Source organism: Ammospiza nelsoni, chromosome 7 (genome assembly GCF_027579445.1).
Source record: "Ammospiza nelsoni isolate bAmmNel1 chromosome 7, bAmmNel1.pri, whole genome shotgun sequence".
Lineage (NCBI taxonomy): Eukaryota > Metazoa > Chordata > Aves > Passeriformes > Passerellidae > Ammospiza > Ammospiza nelsoni.
This window is the reverse complement of record NC_080639.1, coordinates 18,377,412-18,393,923: the sequence shown is the minus strand read 5'-3', so window position 1 is coordinate 18,393,923 and position 16,512 is coordinate 18,377,412. Positions and strand designations below refer to the sequence as shown.

Genomic DNA, 16,512 nt, shown 5'->3' with positions numbered 1-16,512 from the left:
CACTGCTTGTCATGGAAAGGACCTGAAATTACTCTACAAAAGACCAGACACTTCAGATGCCCATTTTTAAAAGGAAGTAATATCTGTGCCTAGAGTAACCTTAAGTTCTGAACTGACAAGTAATTCATGCCTTCATCTCCCATATGATGGAACAGGATATCAAATTTTACTTCTTTTTAGCACTCATAATGTAAGTATACCAAACAATTTACTGTGCTGAATTACGCACATGGTCTGTGATTTGTTTTCTCTCCAAAGAAATAAGCCTTTAAGCAGATAAATCAGCGAGGCACAAAATGCAGTGTAGAGATTAACAACTTACAAAAAAATAAGTAAGCTTTGCCACCTTTCAGGCAAAATTGTTTCCATTTAAAATAAATTGTGTTATCTAAAATATATTCTCTCAAGGTATTAAAAAATTAATTCCCCCTATCACTTTGTGCCCTGTACTTTTCTCATACTGTAAGACATCTGCTGAAAAGGGACTGTTTTCTTTGTATTCCCAACTAAGACAGTCACACATAAAATGTCTATTTGCTAATTGTTCGTGTAAATAGAGACAAACACCTATGAGTACTCCTTTAATTACATGCCTACATTCTGTCTATTAAAACTGCTAAATAAAATATTAACTGTAATTAATATAGTGAAACAGAAAAAAATTCTTCCTTAATCTAAGCACAGACCACACTTGCTTCTGACTGATGAGAGGCTGAGCTTCTAAACTATCCCCAAAGAATCAGAACATAAAGCATGCAGTTGAGAAAGAAAATTAATTGCTGTTGTTCATGTAATAATTATGTCTTGTATAAAGACATGGATACTAAGGTCACATTGAGAAACATGCTTTTCTTGTAGAGGACTCTCAAACTACTAAGATTGAGGGGTTTTATTATCTTTACAGGGTAAAAACCATGTCTCTTTGGAACCAAGACATTGGATTAAAAATGGTTTTGAAATTTGCCTCTCCCTGTAGCGAGGTACACAACGCTGTACAAAATAAAACTTTTATCGAAAATATTGTTAAATCGACCAAGTCACATATGTTCAGCATTTATTTCTAAAAAAATCTGATTGACTTAGGTACCTCACAGACACCAGAAAACTTCCAATCCAGGATCCCAGCTGTTACATTTAACAGGAAATGTGTAACAAATGTTCTTATCTTAAAAAGCAATGCAATTTAAAAAATTACATTTTCAGTAATCCAGCAGCAAATATTCATTGCAACTGTAACATTAAATAGCATCAACTATCTCTAGGTACAGTTAGAAAAGCCTTTTGGCAAATGCACATGCACTTCCCCTTTTCATCAGGGTCTATTTCTATCCTGTCAAAGCCACCTCAGCTACAAATAGACATGCTCCTTTTAAGGTGGCACATTCCTTCTGAACTTGCACAAAGTAACTGTAGATTAGCTGCATACAGCAGAACATTAATTCTACTCAGTTTTAGGAATCACAAAGCAAGTATTGCTGCTAGATGTCTTTATTTTCCTTTAACAAAATACACAAAGGCACAAAATTCACTTATATCTTGTCATTATAGTACAGGTATAAATAGTGCTTTGTATTCAAGTACAATCAAGTGCAGAGACTTCTTATATTTCATGTAAACACAAAACAGTTTTGCATGTAGGTGCCTCTGGTTCATCTGCAACGCAAACACCAAAGGAGATGCCATTTATCCAAGTGCCATTTAACTGAATTCTGTCAAGAAGTTAGACAATGAATAATATTAACACCACTGCATTGACACTTCCATATGCTTAAGTCAAATGTTGGATGACACTGTAGCTTGTAAACATCTGTGTATTAAACGTGTACTCAATCCATTTGAACAGGGCAGCATTAAAAAGCATCTTAAGTTCACTAGACCAAACCTAGTAGGTCAATTGCCATCAGTAATTGCTCTTAATGTGTGACAGTTAAAGAGATGTCAAATTGTAAGTCACCCTTAGCAAGTTTGTACTTTGAAGTTTTTAAATATGCAAACTGAACAAGGGCTACAACTGTTAGACTTCAACCAACTACACATTCTATGTGTTAACTTAAAGAGACATGCTGAATTTACAATACCCACTCTACACGTAGCTTTGACACACTGTGGCAGTTGAGGCAGTTTAAGCCCAAGCAAGATTTTTAAGTTGTACCATTAAAAAAAGCTCACCTGAATAGTAACAACAGGCATGAACAAAGCTAAAAACTAGCTAGAGAAGGCACTTGAGTATTTTATTCTGCTTTTATTAAAGATTCTTCACTTTGTTCAGCTGAAGTATACTCTGAAATAGCCTCTTCAGTTGTTGAAATGTTTTCTGCTTCTTCTTTTTCGACTTCTTCAGCTAGCTTATCATTTAGATGCTCAGAACTTGGTGCTTTATCATCTGTGTCATTTGTCTCAACGAGCTGGGCCCCATCATCTTCAGATTCTGTGAAAAGAAAAATGACAAAATAGCCATTTGCAGAAATTAAGAGGCAGCTAATATTATTAAAAAGAAATTAAACATTCTGCAATTGCATACAGGTTTTGACTAGTAACTGCATGACATACTCAAGCCATAAAAGCTTTGGTTTTTCTAAGATGGCCACATGTAAAACAATTAAAATTTAAGGGAAAGAATACTATGGAAAAGAGCTTAGCTGTCACTAAGGTATTACTTGCATATGTTCATCCTCAATAGAAGCCTTCTAAACTTGTTTACTAAAGTGAGATGTTAAAAAAACTAAATTCAGTTTCTTTGTCTTTGCTAATGTATTTCACCAGCTGTTGAACTTTTTTTTTTATAATAGTTCAATCTGTACACAAACTAAAACATTCTTCTTGATTGAAATTACTTTAAACTTAAGGAGTCTGATAATCAGGGGGAAAAAAACCAAATATATCAAACCAGCAAATGAAAATTATTGCATATTCTGTCTTCCCTGGGCTAGCATAGGATGGTTGCACAGGAGTGAGTATACTTACTCTTCATCTAGGGTGGGAATTTCTTTGATAACCAGCATATTTTTTAAATCAAAAACATTTATTCTAAGTACTGCCTCTAAAGAAGTATATTCTAGCTTCCCAGCAAGACTTCAGTAGCATAAGAAAAGTAAGAGTCATATTTTGAAATAAGCATAAGCACTGAAAAACTGAATGTAGTGTTGCACTAAATGACACAAAGGCACTGTAGAATGGTATTGCTGATGGCAGTTGATTTATTGACCAGTATTACTCAGTACTGTGCAGTACTAATACATACTGTGAAGGGGAACAGTGTGCAAAATTGAAAGTTACAGCTCAAAAATGTTAGCATTATCAAATGTTTCTAATTCCATAGAGTGGTTTGGGTTAGAAGCAGCCTTAAAGATCAATCTGATTCCAACCTTCCCCTAGACCAAGTTGCTCAAAGCCCCATCCTTCCAGGGATGGGGCAGCCACAGCTTCTCTGGGCAGCCTGTTACAGGGTCTCATCCCTCTTCCAAGTGAAAAATTCCTTCCCAATACCTCATCTAAAGCTACTCTTTCAGTTCCTATCCCTTCTGCCTTGTCCTATCACTACATGCCCTTGGATCATGCCCCTCTCCAGCTTTCTTGAGGCCCCTCTAGATCCTGGAAGGCGCTCTAAGGTCTCCCCAAAGCCTTCTCTTCTCCAGGCTGCACAGCTCCAACCCTCTCAGCCTGTCATCACAGGACAGGTGCTCCAGCCCTCTGACCCTGTTTGTGGCCCTCCTCCAGACTTGCTCCAAAAGGAGAATGTCCTTCTTACGCCAGGGGCCTGTTGTGGTTTAACCCAGCCTGCAACTGGGTTGCAGACCGGACACTTGCTTACTCCCCACCCACCCTCCTGCCACCCTGGTGGGATGGGAAGGAGAATAACAGTAAAAGTTAAACCCCTAGGTTAAAATCAGAATAGCCTAATAATGAAGAGAAAGGGAAAAAAATTAAACATATGTGATGCCAAATACAATGGCAGGACACGGTTGGCTTTCTGGGCTGCAATCACACATTGCCAGGTCATGCTGAGATTCTTGCCAACCAACACCCTCGCATCCTTCTCCTCAGGGCTGCTCTCCATTCTCTGCTCAGCCTGTACTTGAGCTTGGGATTGCCTTGATCCAGATACAGGACCTTAGACATGGCCTTGTTGAACTTCACGAGGTTCACAATCCCATCTCCCCAGCCTCTCAAGGTCCTTTTGGATGGAATCCCTGCCTGCACCACACAGCTCAGCATCATCAGCAAATCTGCTGAAGTGTGCTAAGCCCACTGTCCATGTTCCTGACAAAGACATCAAGTAGCACTGGTCCCAATACCAACTTCTCAGGAAAACAAGTGTCAGTCATATGCCACATGTTCATGTTGATCAGAACATGTAGGGTAGAAGTCTGAAAGTAATCAGACTGTCTCAGGTTGATACAGAATTCAAGCAGAGCTGAAAGTTTTAGAACTATTGCTCTGGCTTCTTGGCCCATGACTGAGAAGAAGAGCTGTTGCACACCCCTCTCCAGCAGACCTTGTACAAAAGCCATCTGTCACCAAGAACTGAAGACCTCTCTTTCCACACAAACCTTGACCTAGCTAGTTCCAGGCTTCATTTCAGACTGCTCAGAGCAGCCCAGCTTCTCCATCGTTTTCTCAGACTGGATCTTTCATTTTAGCAAGTCTGTAGCTGACTCACCTCCTGATTCTTTCCCTGCTGTCTCAACCACAGGCTGCTAAACACCTGCCCTGGCTTCTTCTTACAAAATTTTTCAACCCTCCTATTTCTGCCCAAGCAAATTAATGTTCCCAGTTATTTTCCAAGCCATCCCACTCTCTTCTCCTGCTCCTTAATTTCCATCTTGATCCCATCTCTGTCTGTACTCAATCTTTATCTCCCAACTGTCAGTTTTCTTTCTGTCTCATCTCTGCATTTTTTCTTCTGCCTCGAATTCTATGAATAAGTTTGTGCATTTTCCTGCTCCAATCCCTCCACACTTGAGTTACATTCCTTTATTGCTGGTCTTCAGGCTTGAGTCAAAAAAAGTAAAGAGATTGTTTGCTCAGTCTGATCAGAAGGATGCTAAGCATTTATAACATCTTTGATGTCAAATTCAGGGACAATCACAGCTATCAGCAAAGCTTCTAATGGAAAGGAGAAAACCTGAAGAAATGCATATTCTAACTATAATCAAAAGAACACGACAGTGCTCTCATTTTTATATTCTACTAAAAGGTATGGAGACACTGCTTATTTAAACAAAAATTGTCAGGTATTGTATGAGTTTTCCTTTCAGTACGTTCTTGGGCAAACTAATTGAAACTCTTGAAACTCTACAGAATTTATAGTAATACAAATTTGCATGAAAAATTTTGGTCTTATAATGCAATCTGAGAAAGTTACAAGAAACTAAAGAGTAGGTCCCTTAAATGAGCAGCCAGGGCATTCAGAATAAGTGATGCTAACTCCAACCACAAACATGATCAGTCTCATTAAAAATATATAGTGATTCCATTTTAAATACACCAATTACTGGAAAGCTTGCCTAAAGTCAACCTGATTTAAATAGTGCATGAATAAAATCTTTGTAAGAGCAGCAGCCAACAAGTGAAAGTTCTGACAATAAACTTTAAAAGATGACAAAAGAAAATTTAAGTGTTCTTGATGAGGAATACTTAATCATTTAACCACAGAATGTAGCTTCACCCACATGATCTTAACAGCAAACACAGCCCTACACTTGCTGCATATTTAAGAGCTGCAACAATGCAACCTTAAAAACCTGCTTCTGGCTACAGCAGCTTTTCCTCCCAACACTCCTGCTTAGTGCTTAGTACTCAGAAAGCACATGCACATCACACTGTAAGAAGTCAGCCACCCTTGCTCTTGTTGCAGAGAGTATTTCAATGAGTAACCAGTGAAATCATAATACTGAATCACTATTAAATTAACTAGAAAATGCCTATTAAGTGGGAATTCATAAAAATAGTGTAAGAGCTCTAAAATAAAGCTGCTTGTGCTTTCAAGCAGCTTTGGGACAAGTATTCTTCACTACTACAGCTCCCCTTTAAGATAGATTTCTACATAGTGCTACATATCTGAGCACTTTTAAAGAACACATGTCTCACAGTAATCTGTTAGTGGCTGTGGTGTCACAGAAAGCTATTGTGAAGCCTTTGAAACAAGTCAGAGAATACATCCTACCAAAAAGGCAACTTATGTTGTTCAGCAAAACTGAACTATGGTTGACTGGAAACATAATACATTTTTAAATCAAAAGAATTTGTTTACAAGTTATTAAAGTCAAGGCGAGCTGATTTAAGTCTGCTTGAGAAATCGAGTTCTAGACATATTAGTCCTTTGTCTTCCATCAGTTTTATTGCTAGAAAAGGTTTCTGCAACACTTGCCCAAAGCCAAGCTCCATTTATGGTAGAACTCACGATGAGCACACACTTGAAATGTCATTATTTCTGGCACAGATCATTATTGTGACCCCTTCAGTTGAACAAGCAAAGTTTCTGCACCTGCCTTTATAACAGAAACCCTTTCAAACATACTAGCAGTTGCTGTATTCCAAGAATCCTTACAAGTGACAGTATTAAGTAATCATAAAAATATTTGAGCAAGATGACCAAGGAATTCCATACAAATCTAGAGACATCACATAAAGTAGTCCATGAAGTGTTTCACCACTGTGGGGAAGTCTGAAGTTCAAATCTTCATCTAATGAAGACCTCTAAATATCAGCACCAGACATTCAACACAAAAGACTCATGCAGTTAATTTTTTTTCAAAATACTGTGAAATGCTAAACCTGAACCAAAAACAGCATAACAGTACTAAATAAAGGCAAGACAAAATTAATCCAGAGGCTAAAAGCGTTTCCTGTTGGCTCTTTCAATATGATCCAAACATTGATACATTTAAGATAAGTACATGAGAGAACCAAGTAGCCTTTGATGGGAGGAGGAGGGGATCAAAATCAAGCCATTTATGGGAAAGGTAAGAAAAGAGCTGAAGTTTATTGCTTCACTCTGGTACTTAAATTTCCTAAATTAATCTGCTGAATAAGGTCGCATGATGCTTGTGCCAGTAATCTGCACCAGACTGACAGCTGATGACTCCATTTTCCAGAGGTTTAAAACAAAATTCCCAAGTTCAGTGCCAATGGCACTCTCCATAAGCTTCTTCTTCAGATCTCTTATCCACAGGAGTTGCATGTAACATGCCTGTCACTACAGGAGCACACAACTGGAAAAAAGATTCAGCTTCATGCTCTACCCTTTAGCTAAAGTAGCTGACTGGTAAAAAATATTTATAGCATTTCTTGATCACATTATTTTGTCATTTCCTTGAGCTACACAGCTATGGTATAAATGAATTACAGATAAGAGTTGTAGTCCCCTGTGTTGCCAGCATTGTGGTGAAGTTGGTTTCCTGATGTTAATGTTTGTCTACATCTGTAAGTGAAGATATATTCTCTATTCTTGCTATGACAGCAGCTATTTTACTGTGGTGAACAAAAACCTTCCCCAGAGCTGTACCTTAATGACAGTTTCATACCTTAAAACATACAGTCAAGGAATGTGTTCATTTATTAATAAACCCCAACTGCATGTAAGCAGTTATGTTCCACATTACAGTTCCAGTGGAAAAAGTGATTTAGTGAAAATATTTTCTCATTGAGAAGAGATTCCTTTGTGACAAGTCACAGGCAGGCACTGGCCTTCTCTAAATCAACACAACATTTCTCAGAGCTATGTAAAGTACTAAGATATACTCTATTTCTGGCTGCTTAGTAATTATCAAAACAGAATGGTTTGTGTCATCTTGGAGAATAAATATTCAGAAAATATCTGCTATTTAACATTGAAAACCAAAAGTCTGTATACCACTCACTTACTTCTTACACTTCTTGAGCAAAATCTTACCATCTACTTCCTATCAGAAAAAGACAATTGGACAATGAAGCTCACAGCAGTTTCTTTTCCTGCTGTTTTTAAATAAAGCAACACATTAATAGAAGACCACATCAGAAAAAAAAAAAAAAACAAGTAATTTTCATTGTTAAAGGTAAATTGGTAAAAATCATATTTACTGCAATAAATCCATCCTATTTTTCTGATGAAATGTTTGATAAAATTCTGCTTCCCTAAAAAGCAACTTATCTCACAGTTTTCATTCCTACATCTGAACTGGTTAATTGCTATTTCACAGTAATTCTTCAGATTTTACATTCTTTACAACAACTGTAGACAGACTCAGCAGCTCAGACCTTTATAGGCATAGGTTCATAATAATTTCTTTCAATGATAATACCAGATTAATTAGCAAGCACATCTCCTTATCTCTCTCTAAAAACCTGCAGTAATGGATAATATTTAAAAACCCGTGAGGCACATGCCTCCAAGAGCTGAATAGCCCTCTTGAAGGACCTCTCTACTTGAGTCAGACAGAAGAAAACAAGCACGTTTAAAGATCCCAGTAACAAAGTATGCCTTTTTCTGTAAGAATCTTCTAAGTTCAAAAGTAGAAGCTACCCTCCCCTTGCTAAAAAAATAGCACCAGAATTTAAGGGCAAATGAGATATTTTCATTGTCTCCGTTTCATCCATTTGATTTCAGGCTTACTTTCATGCCAGTAACAGCACTTTTACTGAGGTAAGAGTGCCCTATGGTACAGGAAAAGAAAGCAAGTTTTCACTACAATGCACCCTCATGAGGCCATACCCAGAGACTGCCACCACTAAATATGACTTCCCTACTGGTTTTGTGTAGCCTTCTCATGCCAGAAAGTAACACCCAATGTTATTTTGCACTCCCTGTTAAAAATTATCAAGCAGAAGCACTCTATTACACTCTGACAGTTTCCCACAGATGGGTGTTTCCAGTCTGAACCTCAGGGCTGCACACTATCTGTTAGTTTTCCTCCAGGACCCCTGCTTAAACTAACAAAGTCCCATCAAGCACTCAACAGTACATCTAACTGGAGATCCTCTGGTCTGAAATTATGATTTCTGGAGTCTTTTAAAACACTGCATCTTCCTGTTGGCTGTACACCAGATGCCTACTGTATCTGTAGACTATAAAACGTCTCAAAAGGAACTATGTTAAATTAAAATTGACAATTTGTCTTTGAACTACCTGAAATTAAACAAGGCAGTTTTACTAGATTTTCCTGCCCTGAGGAAAAGAGCAAAAGGAACAAAGGCAGAAATTCCAACACACCTCAATCAAATGATCTGCCAAACACAGTGAAAGTTAACTACTTTGGGACATGCTCCCTCCTTAACTATTTCTGTAATTTACAGCCTTTTCTATCCGTTTGTCAATAACACTAGAGTGAAAAAAATTGTTATGCCATCATTTGCACAAAATAATGACAAATATGAAGACACTTTAGGGTACAGGAAAGAAGACACTACTATCAACAACCTAAGCTAGGACCAGAGACAAGAACTGAAAAAAAAATACAAACTGCACTTGTTATGAAATCAGAATAAACTGTACTATTTCAATTAGAATGGACCAACAACAATCATCTAGATCAACTGCCTACCTAACTGAGGGTTGATCAAAAGCTAAAGCATGTTAAGGGCATTGACCAAATGCCTTTAACACTGACAGACTTTGGTCACTGATCACCTCACCAGGAACCCTGTTTGGAGCAGTGTTTGAGTACTTCAGCTGTTGTCATTCTTACCAGAAAACTTAGCTCAATAGAGAGCTAGATGACAGTGAATTTCATTAGACATTTGGAAAAGAGCAGACTTCATGAGATCAGTACTTACCTTTTGCCTGTTCAGTCTCCTGGGGCCTTCTTTCTCTGGGTTCTAGAGGCTCCGTTTCAGATCGCAATTCTGTAGTTGGCCTTTTTTCAAAACTGAAGTCTGGAAGTCGTGGAGCTCGAGGTCTAGTTTTTCTTGCAGGATTCAGGAAGAAGCAGTAGGCACATCTAAATGCTACACCACAAAGCACACCCAGTAAGCAGCCTCACTAATTAGCTTCACATTTCACCTTTATTCCTACACTATATTCTGATGGTTTAAAATACTAAAACCAGTTAACTGACTATGAGTACCAGACAGCACCTCCACCAAATTTACATAAGTTGTTCTACATAAGTCCTTTTTTAAATTCAGCAGACAGTTGGTTTTCAGAAACCTGCTTGCTTTCAGCTCTGCTGAACTGAGTACTGCCCAACACTGCGAAAGATTCAACCACAATGAACAAAATAATGCAATTTGGTAGTGCCAGATGTTGCCACATGGTGTTGTTCTATTCTTTCCTACAAAAAAATTAAGTTGGCAGATTATTTTTCCCCTACCCTTAAGACACCACTTTCCTCACACTCTGATGTTAGGAAGTGTTAGGAGATGTTAGGAATTCCATAGGGTATGTTTCACTCTGCTTTCTGAGGAGCATTCTGCTCCAGTGGTGCTTAATTAAGAAAAAGCAGTTTTGTTTTGCAGAAGTACTGGATATCATTTAATACTTTAAATAACTCTTTTTGTCCTCCCCCACTCTCATCAAGACAAGGGGGGAAGTGGCAGTTTCTGGTACAGTTGAATTGTGAACTCATAAGAACTAAGGTAACATATAGACTACTTATCTTTGGTTTCATAGGAAACATTTAGGTTATTGTTACAATGCAGTATATTTACGCATAAAAGTAAACAAAACAAAATGAAATAGAAGATTTATCTAGGAATCCTAGTTTCTTAAGTATCAGGCTTACACTTGTGGTAGAAAGCAGGCAATATACAACATCTGTGTTCAATAAAGAGCTGTGTCTGTCTTAAGTTATTGTCAGCCATAAATTCACATATAGGCCCCTAGGGCTTGTTCCCACTCTTTTCCAATACGTCCCCAAGATCTTCTTGCCAAAGGAAAATTTAGTTTAAAGTTCTGGTAAAAGAGGCACACTTTAATGTCAGATAGTTTCTCAACATAAAACCCTTCTGAGAACCATTCATAGCCAGTAGCAACGTTCAGGGATGTATTGGAGGAAGCTTATTTCTACTGAATAGTTTTCTACACATAAAATCCATGACCTGAAGGTTGCAATAAAGTACTTCTCCAAGCCTTGAAGTAAATTTTAAAAAACAGAGTAATAAGTTAACAAAAAATGTTCCCACATGAAGTGGTACTTCACAATGTCAGGTAAGTACTCAGTTGCAGCCAAAATGAAGTATGATGCATGTTTGTTATGAAACATTAGCCAAGTAATACAGTCTAAAAAAAGATTAGCTCTTACCTATGTATTCAAACTCCTCCTTCAAAGCCATACCATTGTGAGAAAAACACTGCTGACATATAAGGGCATACCTAGAAAACATGAACAATATATAGTAACATACCTTGAAGCAATAGCATGCTTAAGGGAGATTTTACCTCACATATTGGCTAATATCTTAGACCTTTTCTTCCAAAAAGTCATTTCCACAATGAAATTATTAACCTTGAAAGCAAACTAAATCTGTAGATTAAATAATACTTTGTGAAGTTGCTTTAATCACAGTGAAATAGTCTCAGCTACACTTTTAACTACAGTTCAACATATTTTTAGTATCATCAGTGTCAGAAAATAACATCCAAATTAAGCCTTTATTTCATTAGAATACAGTTAATATGAAAAGTAACCATAGTAAACATGTTAAGTTCAGATATGTTTGGAGAATTCTGAAGGCAACCTGAAAGACGTTTATAACAGATATAAAGCTAAAGTGCTGAGGCAAATGTTTTCTCTTTTTTTAGTTCAAAACATAAGCCATTCACCCACTTGAGCACAGCTCTTTCTTTGTATCACACAGCTAATATTACTCAGAACAGAGGTTAGGTTTGCCCAAATATTACCAGCTTCCCTGCAAAGATATTTCAAGTGAAGCATTAAGAAAGAGCCATTTCTCAATTATGAAAATTTTGGACAAGTTCACTCACAACTCTTTTAACCCTGACATGGCTCAAACAAAAAGGTTAAGAAGCTTCCTTTCCCCTAAGTGCTTAGGTATTTCTTAAAGAACATTTACCTGTTCTGAGGACCATCACCAACCAAATATTCAATAACTCTATCCACAACTCCCCTTTCTCGAGGAAGAACAGGTCTTGCCAAAGGGGGGCCTGGAGGATGAAGACCTAGAACATAAATTATATCAAAATTATTTTCCACTGTATAAATACGTATTATATTTTATTGTGTGTGCTAGTGTTACAAAATAATTACATCAATTTAATATACACGGATATATTTCTTACTCCACTCAGAAAGCGGTAAGATTCTTCTACCCACAATAGCTCAAAATTCTTCTGCTGCTCCTTTAGCTTATAATTTTATTAAATCACTCCATTTTTATACCTTGGACATGTAATTAAATTTATAATTTTTAACAAACTTCACGTATCAATAGTATTCAATTGTTAACAAAAAGAGGCTTTTTAAGAAAGAAAAAATTAACTAAGGTATCTTCATGTACACTCAACTCTGCAAATTTGCCCTTGTAGTTTACACCAATAAATCTGCCAAAATCAATGGAAACAGTAGAAGAACTAGAGATCATGCAACCTGGTGTGCTAGAAGGTGTCCTGTCCATGGCATGGTGGTTTCAAAGAGATTATCTTTAAGATCCCTTAAAATCCAAACCATTCTATGGTTTTATGAAGATGTCACCACAGAAATATCCCCTGGTTTCTGTGTAATTACTATACCACATGAGCATACTCTCAGTGTGCATTGAGCCTATACATTAAACCTGTCCAGCTGTTTGTCATGTTGGTAATCCCACATTTAATGACAAGCTGGATGCTTTCAGATTTATGCTTAATCAAAGAAGCCAGAAGGCCACCATAAAGATACTATTTCTCCCATGTATTTAACAAACTACTATCAAAATAAAACTCCTTAAAGAGCAGGTAAGAGCCATGGTTGATTCTTTTTCACCCCTACAAACAGCAGTTAAACCAGAACATTAGCACAAGTTTCTCTTTCCACAAAGTTTTAGAACATCTAGTCCATTGTACAAGACCACTGCAAACTACCAATTTCCATTTCTATAGCTTTGAGTTTTTATGTCTCCTTTCTCTTGCAGCCTTAAAACAGAATAAGTCAGGCCTAATGTGAGAAACTCCAGCCTGAGCCATTCCAATGCAATCATTCAAGTAACCAAGTATGGAGAGGAAACATTTCACATTTAAGCACAGGAAGTATTATGTTACAGTACTTCCAACAAACAGTCCTAAGTGTAAGATAATGCAGCACTTGGGGGAAGAGAAGGGAACACTAAAAACCTATTCCCATAAGACCTTTATGAATTACATTCAAAGTCCACAAAACCAACTAAACAATGTTTGAGTAGGACAATGAACCAGTCTTTCAGAACTCTCCAACTGGGACAATATGGTTCAGCTTCAAGCCACTCCAAGACAAAATTGTGACCCCTTACAAATAAGATTTGGTTTAAACCATTGACAAAATTACTTTTAAAAAGTAAATTTTAAAAAGTAAAAGTCCTATGCAAGCTCAAGATAGCTAAGAAGGTTAGACAAAAAAAAGAAATCAGTGAGTATTAGCAGGTTTCATCCTGAAATGAGAATATGGCAACCTGAAGACCCGTATGAACTAAGTTTATGAAATTCATGGAAATTAAATACTGAAGGTGCAAAAAGAAACCAGGGTTTTCTCTGAGAAGAGTTCTGGCTTATAACTCTTCTCATTCTATCCAGTAAAAACAAATAGAGAAACATCATGGCTTAAAAGACAGCCTTTTGTGACTACAGAAGTCAGCCAAGACTTCTCTTTTCGATTTGTTGTGTGTTTCCAGTGTTCTTCAGGTATGACCAATAAACAAAGAGGAAGCTAAAGGGTAACACAAACTAAAATCACTGTCTCAATATACAAACGTAAAACAGAAAAACACACTGCCTAAAAATGCAAAATAGGATTTTTTAAAAATCCAAAGGACAACTAGGAGAGTATAGTCTTTTAGTACGTTGAATTAATTCAGAAGGACATTTAATTGAAAGATAATGTGTTAAAAACAGTTGACTTCAAGCTTTTCAGGATTGTTTAGATTTCATTTTTTTATAGCAACTTAGCCAGGGACAGGATCAGGACATGCACAGTCCTAGCTTCCAGCACGTAGATAAGCATTAACATAGAACATGTACCTCCTAAGCAGAGAACTCACAGAATATGCCGAGTAGGAAGGGACCCATCTCGATCGTTGAGGCCAATTCCTGGCCCGGCACAGGACACCCCAAAAATCACATCATGTACCTGAGAGCACAGTCCTAACACTTCTTGAACTCTGTCAGGCTTGGTGCTGTGATAACTTACCTGGGAGCCCATGCCAGGGCTCTGGGTGAAAAACTTTTCCCTGATACCAACCTAAACATCCCCAGCTCAGCTTTGTGCCACTTGTTTGGGCCCTGTCACTGGCCACCAGAATGAAGAGATCCTAATCTTTAGGAGAACAAGAAAACTCATTCACATAATACTGCAATTTACAGCCCATCACTTAAGTACAAAAAAAATCCATACTCAACACAAATGTTTTTAAAATACGCTGTACTTTCACAAAGAAGAGAAAATAAATTCAGGAGATAAGAATCAGTGAATGCATTTACAAGTTATCCCTGTATTCTGTCCACAAGTGGGAACCTAGACCAAGAAAACTGTCCCAGCAGCAAGATGGAATAAATTCAGTGCAATATAAATTGCATTCTGCTAAAGCTGTCCAAAGTGGAGGTCAGGCAAAATTCATTTCCTAGAGCTTTACAAAAACCTGAAAGATCCAATACTTCCATCAAAAAAAGGGCTGATACTGCAATAAAATTAAAGCCCTAGAATAATTTTATGAATACCCAGTTTACACTCAAATATTAACTTAGGCCTTTATTCAGAAGGCCAACTTTTCATATAACTTGTAAATCACCAATATATGAAGTTTCTAAAAGTCAATAACCAAAGCAAAAATTAAATAAAGTAGAATGAAACATCACAACACATTCCATCAACAACTTCAATTACCTGCCTACTAATAACTCAAACCAACCATCTTGGTTCTCATGCTGTTATGGACACCAGTAATTAATACAAACATCAAAAGCAATCATTGTAGAAAGACTGGTCACTTTTGCAAAGCTTGGCAAACTCTCAACTACCTGCTGGTTATTAATTTTCAAACATATGGGAGCTCTGTGGTAATACAGGTTAAATTGATTCTCCCCTACAAAATATAGTATAACGAAAATTAATTATTAATCTTCTGTAAAATAGAGATAATTAAGGCCATTCATATTTTGTTGCAGGCCAAGCATAAACTCAGATGCCATATTATTCTTATAGATACTGAATTTATGAACTTTTCACTACAGCTACATGACTGAGATCTTATATGCCTCGAAGGTATGGAGAAATTCAAGAAAAGAGAGACCTTCCACATTAACTAACTATTGCAGGGGCTCCCACTGTTATCTATGGCAAAGTAAAATGTTAAGTCAAAATTCCAGATATTTAGTGGGGGAAAAAGTGCCTGTAAGGCATTATCACAAACACTACATTAAAAATTTTAAATCACAAATATTGGCAACTGTCCTTTCAAAGAAGTCAGTTACTTGATTTTCCTTCTTCCTCTAAAATATTTATGCAGTAAAGGCTGAATTTCATCCAGCTTATTCAATGTGCCTGAATCATCCCCTAAGAATAAAGCTATTAAACAACTAATACTTTATTCTACAGTCAGCTTCCTTAAAAAGGAGCATGCAATTTTAAACTCATTATGGAATTTTTGGTAATCAGATATCAGTAAATGTGATTTGCAACCAAATGACCAATTTCCTGGTGCAAGAAGCTTATTTCTGGTACTTCAAGATAATCAAGACTTACTAATAACTTGACTTTACAGTTCACTTCAGGGATAAAAACAAATTTATCAGCTTCATAACACAGGTAAAGAATTACTAACATCAAATAAGGCTGAATGGAATCTACAGAGAAGGGAGATCACAACTTTCCATGACAACTTTATTCCACAACACTAAACAACAGGAAAAGGCATTTTAACATTCAGCTTCCCAGGAGCTTAGAGAGCAGGTGTCAATATATTATCTACAGCTCTGCTTTTTGATTGTATCATGGAAGTTAGTAAGGAAGGACAACAGTAAGACTTAAGTAGTTTCAAGTAAAAATCAGGAACGTAGGGCAGAGAAATAAATTCTTGATCCCTGTACATAGAGCAAAGGACAACTCCACGTTAAACTGGTGCTCATGAGATTCTTGGCAAGTTGTGCCCTTTCTATTTTCAAGACAGCATTTTATCTCCTTTCTTGCCTTGTGATCCAACTTGTCAAACATCCCACACAGAATGAAAGGCCTGGCACAAACCCACACACAGCTTTACCACCCTCAAGGAAAATGAGAACGGTGCTGCCCACCCAGAACTCTCAAATTCTGCAATCCTTCCAATGCAATTTAGTTCATATTCTATTTATTAAAAGCCCATCCCAACTGAACACCAAATAGGAAATCAAGGGAAAAACATTTTCAGACTATG

General features: G+C 37.1%; 1 protein-coding gene across 2 annotated transcripts in view; it reads right to left on the bottom strand.

Annotated features, from left to right (window-relative positions):
• Nucleotides 1-1,037: 1,037 nt before the first annotated feature.
• LNPK (lunapark, ER junction formation factor) overlaps nt 1,038-16,512 on the bottom strand; it is a 42,887-nt gene continuing 27,412 nt past the window's right edge. For both annotated transcript variants that reach the window (XM_059476203.1, XM_059476204.1), the window contains exons 10-13: nt 11,992-12,097; nt 11,220-11,290; nt 9,754-9,924; nt 1,038-2,428 (exon numbers count right to left, since the gene is read on the bottom strand). In XM_059476203.1, coding sequence (XP_059332186.1) covers nt 2,232-2,428; nt 9,754-9,924; nt 11,220-11,290; nt 11,992-12,097 — 545 coding nt within the window. In that variant the 3' untranslated portion in view covers nt 1,038-2,231. The remainder of the gene's footprint in view (nt 2,429-9,753; nt 9,925-11,219; nt 11,291-11,991; nt 12,098-16,512) is intronic.